At 34.4% G+C, this 7,500-nt stretch overlaps 1 protein-coding gene across 1 annotated transcript in view; it reads right to left on the reverse strand.

Moving 5' to 3' along the window:
* Positions 1-1,709: 1,709 nt before the first annotated feature.
* Positions 1,710-7,500, reverse strand: part of ELP4 (elongator acetyltransferase complex subunit 4) — a 159,369-nt gene continuing 153,578 nt past the window's right edge. Inside the window, exon 11 of the mRNA XM_015822932.2 lies at positions 1,710-3,634. Coding sequence (XP_015678418.2) covers positions 3,503-3,634 — 132 coding nt within the window. The 3' untranslated portion in view covers positions 1,710-3,502. The remainder of the gene's footprint in view (positions 3,635-7,500) is intronic.

Genomic DNA, 7,500 nt, shown 5'->3' on the forward strand with positions numbered 1-7,500 from the left:
CTCTCTAGGCGTCTTTTCCGGCGCTTCATCTCTCTCAGCTCCTCGGTAAACCAGGGAGCTTGTTGAGATCTGCGTCGGGTCAGAGGCCGCAACGGCACGACTCGGTCCAGTGCTGCGGCTGCGGCCACATCCCAGGCCGCCGCCAGATCTTCAGCCGAGTCGTGGACTAGATCCTCCGGATATGGCCCAAGCTCCGTCAAGAACCTCTCCGGGTCCATCAGGCGCCTGGGACGGAACCATCTACGCGGTTCCGTCTCCCTGCGGCGGGGGGGAGCGGTCCGGAAGTCCATCCTAAGGAGTGCATGATCTGACCATGACAAGGGCTCTATAACTATCTCCCCCATTTCCAGATCATTCTGCCACTGGCCAGAGACAAAAATTAGATCTAGTGTATGTCCTCCCATGTGAGTGGGGGCATGAACTAATTGGGTCAAGTCCAAGGTCGTCATGGAGGCCAAGAACTCCCGAGCCGCCGCCGACGTTTCGCCCGCAGATGGCAGATTGAGATCCCCCATGACTATAAGTCTGGGGGTCTCCACCGCCACCCCGGCTATTACGTCAGCCAACTCAGGCAGGGCCGTTGATACATAGCAGGGAGCCAGGTATATAATCAACAGGCCCACTTGTACCCCTTGTCCCCACTTCACAAGGAGGGACTTTGCACCGTCTATCTGAGGCACAGTGGTCTCCCTCGGACATAGGCTCTCCCTTATAATGACCGCTACCCCACCGCCCCTACCCCGGGCCCTCGGTTGATGGAATGCCTGGAAATGAAGAAAATGAAGAAGGTACATTTGAATACAGATCCAATGTATAAACTCTTCAGAAAATCTTAAATTAGCTAGAATACTGAACATACATTGCTGAAAATTTTTGCCAAAGGCTTTTCCAGCATTCAGTGATATAATCACAGCTTGATATTCTCTATCGTTATTCAAATCAATCTGATTTACTGTAAATAAAATATTGTCTGATCCATGTCAATCCTTAAAAAAATCTAATAATGCCTTTTGTTAGAACTCTTATTTGCTACAACCGCTGTTATATCTTGATAAGACATAACCAGTCCCGCTATTCGGATTTAACTTGTATATACTACAAACGGACCGTTCCAAGTGATTTTTTATTATTGTTTTACAGAAGAAGGTTTTATAATAATATATTTTTCATTATACTGATTACGACCCTTTCCACCTTCCTTTCTTTTCCCTTACTGGTCGTTCTACTTACCGGAATCAGTTTCACCGTTACTCTGCGCAGTTGCTTAAGTTCCAGATTTGGGATAGGTCATCATGTAGAAAGTCTATGTGGCCTCCAGGATACACAAACAACTTGATGGCGCATATTCAATCAATGTAAGTTTAAAAACAGCTGTGCCAGAAAATACTTTGTATCATTCATCAGGAAATCCATCATGTCCAGGTACTTTACCATTACTCAAAATTAGGATCACAGTTTTAATATAATTAATAATCAAAGGGGCTATTCTTATAAATATTTAATTGTGAGAGATTATTTTAACAACAAAAAGTCTACTTTCATGAAATAAGACTGACTATACAGCTTTGAGTACAATTTAAGACATTGGAATCTTACATTTTCAGAGGAATTAATAAGTTATTTTTCATATCTTTAAAAGGTATATTAAAGCTTTCATTGTTTTTCTTCAAATTACTTGGCAGATCTGCCATCATTTCCCCAATTTTGGTGTACATATATTAAAGCAAATTCAGATCTCTCTAATATTATTTAGGTTAAGCTTATATCTCTCTACACTGATAGGAGTGTTAACTATCTGAGCCTAAAGAATTTCCATTTTATTTTTTTATATTGGTTTCAAGATTTTTTTTCTCATATGATGCATATGTAACAATATGGACACGAGTGTAGGACTTATGTCCTATATTTAAAAATTAAAGAATTGCATTTAATTTAAATGCATTTAAGTACTTGCATTTAATTCAAAATACTGCAACGCGTCAGAATTATGATCAGAAAAATAAACTGGTAATGACAAGATATGATGGATAGATTTGACATCCTAGCAATAGCTGACATTGATTCAGTTATTCTAATTCAGAATAAAATTGTATACACTATGTGTTTATAGTACAGTAGATTTTTTAAAAAATGATTGACATTCATATTAAGCAATTGTTGAAGTGTGCCATTTTACTTACAGCATTATAAAGTCAACCGTTTAACCAACACTTTAATTTCATTCCAATCAAAATACATTAACATTATTATAGTCAGTGTTTTAAGGGTTTTTTTTTGAAGAGGCACATTGCTTTTATATCTATAAAATTACAATCTGAAGTATGATCTGAACTATCCAAAGTGAACATGATGGAAATTATAGAGAAATGATTTAAAATAAGATCCTAATAGTCTTAAAACCGGATACCATCTAAAATGAATCTGTAGGGTCCCTGCTACCTGATATTCACCAAACAATCCCTTTGGTACATTACTTCTATGTAAATATGCAGGTTTTATTGTCAATAAATACATTTTGTCATATTTATATAGTTTGTATTTTCATTTCATGCGTGAGAAATATGAATATGTTTATGGTGCATTTGTGTGTGTGTGCCCGTGTGCATATATCTATATATAATTTATATAATTCCCCATTTTATGTTTCATAACCTTGGGCAGCTTACAAACAATATGCATACGTGTACAACACATAGACACACCAATCACACTCACAAATATGAAAGTTTCAGTTTTATTTTCTATTGCACCATATACATTCTCTGCTCTCTGCTCTCCAAGCTCCATTTCACTCGCTTTGATTTTTAATATTAATGTAGCTGTCAGATTGAATTTTACTCTGTTGACACAATTTCATTAGGTTGGCATCAGTTATTTAGGATTATTATTACATTTTGAATTTCATTAAAAAAAAGTCTAGGTGTTTTGTAAATTTCATTTATGCATTTTAATATATTTATGAGCCTATATGACAATCTCATTATTTAATGTGAATGTTCACAATAAAACACCTTCACTAAGTTACCACTGGTATAGAACAACCTGTGCACAGTTATATAAAGGAATTTGTCATATTTTATTGAATAGTATTTTTTGAGATACCCCTTTTGATATCAAAATAACTTACTCGAAATAATTCTTTATTTTATTTAATATATTGATTTACAAAAACAGTCGTTCCAGTAAACATTTAAAATTCTTTTGCTATCTTGAATTTTACCTATAACAGAAGTCCAGTTTTTGACAATAGAAATTAATTCTTCCAAAGGGCAGTTTAGTTTTAAAATGTTCTCACAATACAGAGTGCATTTGTTTACTGTCAGAACACCACACCTGTGAACATAACAATAACAGAATGGAAAGATACGAGGCTTGCAAGTAACATTTTTTTTTCTTGAAGGACTGCTGGGTCACAACGATGAAGAAAAATATTTACGAAAGTCATTAACAGTCATAATTAGAGTGTCATATAAATTGGAGTGAAGCTGCTAAGTTGAAATCACTAGAAGTCCAGGTGCTTCTCGCCCATGGCCATCGCACTACATTCTGTGCTCAGCAATTTGGCGGAGGCTGCCAGATCCTGTTTGCTTGTGCGGCTCACTGTGTCTGACAAGTCTGGAGGCAAATGCAATCGCTGTGGCAGGAGATTTTCAGTGGGGGAGGGAAGGGGAGGGGAGAGAGGGAGGAAGAGAGGGGGGGGAGAGGGAAGAGGACAGAGGGGACAAAAAGAGTGAGAACTATAATGAATTTTTATTTAAATATTACTTATTTCAGATATAGTTCTGCTTCTCCCTGCCAATGAGCAAAACATTTGAATGGTTTCCCTCCCCCCTTAACTGTTTCTCAAATCATTAAGCATATGTCATATATTTCTCTACAAAATTCTGCTATTTTCCACTCAGCTTTATTTTTTTCTCTCAAGTTCTTTCAAAGTTCACAGTCAAGCCTGAGATCCAAATTAGTAAAAAAAATAAAAAAAATAAAGGATGCTGTTGAGTTGAGCAAAACTTCATATGAAACTAATTCCATAAGGCCAAGATAAGTCCTTTACAATACAATTCAAAAGATGTACAGTATATTTAGACATTAATCCTACTGTGTGCCTGGGGATTATTCTCTAACATGGGAATTATCCTCTAGTGATTTCAATGTATTCCCAGACCCTCATATGTAATTCCCAATGAAGTCAATATGGCCTAATTTTAATACATATGTACAGGATTAAATCACAGGTTTCATTTTGTTCCCAAAACAAAAAAACAAATTGTTTCAATTTCAGTTTGCGTTGATAATGAATGTTCAGTTTTTATTTAGAACAGTAAAACTGAATACAATTTGATTGAATGAAGATAACTTCCCTCCAGTTACCGAACCAGTATTCTAATCTAAGTGCATTGTCTCTACTTTTATTTTATTACTGATAACATGATTTACTTCCTACCAGAAGTAGGTATGAAGCAATATGAAGAATACTCTCACTTTTGTGATACTGTACACAAGTTAGAATTCAAAGGAACAAAATTCTTGCTATTTCTTGATACTTGGGTTTGTGTTTATTAACAATTCGTCCATACCATATGATAAGGAGTCAGAGACTTTCAAAAGGAACATTTAATTTGAAATGGAAATAAGTAGTAATTGAAAGAAAATAAAAACATAAATAAATTATCCCCACTGGAGAAAGGCTCTTTGGAACTTTATTATGTAAGATTCAATAGGAAGAGTGACTATGCTTATGGTGTTTCAATAACGACAGAAACATATTAAGTCTAATCTTCAGTTTTACAAGTCAGAATCAGTTAGGCTTTAATGTGTGTGGTTATAACAATAAACAATTTTAATCATAATTCTAGAAGATTATTATAAGATGATCTCAGAAAGAGAGGCTAGAACTTAAGCAATATATGAATTGGTGTATCGATTTGGTGAGAGCGTGGATGTTGATAAGAACAGAAAAATGCTGGAATATATAGTGAATGGTGTTGCTACATACCAGATTTAAATTAGACCTCATTTTCTCTTATTTTCTCCTTTTTTCTTATTTTCTACCTTTAATTTATCCCCCCAACTTTTTACTCTTTTTCTTTTCTTCACACAATATTGCTTATTCCAATGTGAATTGCATGATGGTGCACACAGGTATGCATTCAATATGTATTGTGACATATTTCACAAAGTTAAAGAAATTAGAACTAGAAATCATTTGCATACATAATTTATACCAGCACATACTAAATTAACCCTCGGATGAGCATTTTCTCTCATTATTACCTTTATCCTTCTCAACAACAGATATTGCATATTCTGGACTGTTATAAAAATATTTATTGATGGAATTCCCATTTGTGTGGAGAGGTCAAATGAAATTTCCAGGTGAAGCAACCCAACTGGGATTGTTGTAATTGACAAACAGGTACACTATGTCATGCATCGCATCCATAGTTATATCAAGTAGCGTGGAGAACTTGTAATCTGGATAAAATCACTTCAGAAGAGAAACCAGAAACCTTCATTGCTCTGGAAACTGCCAACAGTTCAAGATGTTTATATGCAACAGTTATTTGAGGTATGTCCTTAGATAATGTATTTTCCAACTGATCACTAAGGCCTCTGATTCACAGTGATTATTGGCACAAGTGGTAAAAAGTGGCAATCCCACAGCAGGCTTGGAAGAAACATTCTCCTGTAGAATGACTGAATAAAAAATGGGAGGTAGAAGTGAAGACAGTTGGAATTCAGATGAGATTGCAAGATAGACAGGAACCAATGTTGCAAGACTCTCATGTGCAGCCTTGTGAAAGAGTCTATTGTGGTTTACAATCCGCAATACTTGGTTCACACATTGCAGTAAACATAGTGTAGTTTGCTTAGTTTTGACTTAGCTTGATGTGTGAACTCAGCCATAGTCTTTGTTCACCAAAAATAAAAAAAAGGAAAAGGGGGGAATGTTAAAAGGCCCTTGACTGTGACTTGGAATGAGTAACTAGGTGCATAATAATAGGAAGGCTCTGTCACAGCATGTATTGATCACACTAGAGAGAAAAGCATTCACTTGGTTACATTTTTTTAAGTTGTTTTATATTAGAAAGGGAGGAAAGCACACCAGAGTACAATCTGTTCTTAATATTTTGAGCATAAATAAGAATTGCTTAGAGGATAAGCAAAGGCTTTGACAAATACAAGAAAGAGAATAAAACATCTAATAACCTTTTCTGTTTGAATAAGTTGTTGCTGCAGATCTAAAACCTTCACAAACGCTAAAAAAGAGTATTGCTTTAAAATAATTATCTCAATATAAATGTATATACTTTTGACTAATATTATTTTTATTATATATTTTGTTAGATTCTGCAACCAAACATTGTTTACTTAATCACAATGAGTTGATTCAAAATAAGCAATATGCTTACACTACACTATGTTACACTACAATACGATCAATTTAAAAAGTAAATCTAAAGTGTAAAACTATGTATGAAATGTCTGCACATGCCTGTATTGTCAGTTACACTTGAATTTCAAATTAGAATTATATGAAAATACTATATGAGAAGCTTTCATGCTATCTAATTTATTTTTAAACTATTATACAACAGCAGAAGAATAAAATAAAGCTTAAAACAAAGGAAAGAACTCTGCAGGCAATATAATTTTACTACACTTCACTAATAGTCAGGCCAACTATTTACCAACAAATAGAATAATGCAATATAATCCACATTAATTAACTGCACTGAGTTCTCTTGTATCTATTTCAAATTCAATGGATTGAAGAAAAAGTTCTTAGTTAACAGCTTTAAACTATAATAGAAAGACAGTCATTTATTTTAGAATATTAATCATTGTGAAGCCTCTTTTTATTGCATAGCGAACATCTAAAATCATGCACATAAAATACAGATACAAAAGCTAAACAACCACTAAGCTTATAAAGCTTACAAATATGGCATTTGTTTATGCCAATATCTAATATATTGTATTTAATATGTTAAAGTTGTAATCATAAACACACTTGCTTACAAAAGATTTATTGATATTAATGAGATTTAGGAACAAAGAATAAGGCTATGAATCTAAATATCTATTGCTGTCCATTACATACCACTAGTGTAAGTGAGCTAAATCATTGCACCACTATAGTCTGCTGAGTAGCTTTGAAAAGTACTCTTTGCCTCTTGACCTTAACTTCTTCTATTTGCTGGTAAGTTCCATTATGTTCATATTTTCAGAATATGTGGTCTTCAGATTACAATTGAAACAATGATAATGGCCATGAATCTGATTAGATGAGTAGGTAAAATACCAGAAACATTATACTGTACAAATAAATTCTGCTTAGGTATTTTTAAATGATACCAATATGCAAAGATATAAAGTTGGAATAACAAATATGACCCTGAGCTTCTGGGTTTGGGATTTGAAAGCCCTTTTTAATTCAAAACCCATTAAGAAGAAGCATGTTTAAAGATTCAATAACAAATATTGTTAATGAGGACTGTC

This window comes from Protobothrops mucrosquamatus, unplaced genomic scaffold, assembly GCF_001527695.2.
Source record: "Protobothrops mucrosquamatus isolate PMUCROS unplaced genomic scaffold, P.Mucros_1.0 scaffold1727, whole genome shotgun sequence".
Lineage (NCBI taxonomy): Eukaryota > Metazoa > Chordata > Lepidosauria > Squamata > Viperidae > Protobothrops > Protobothrops mucrosquamatus.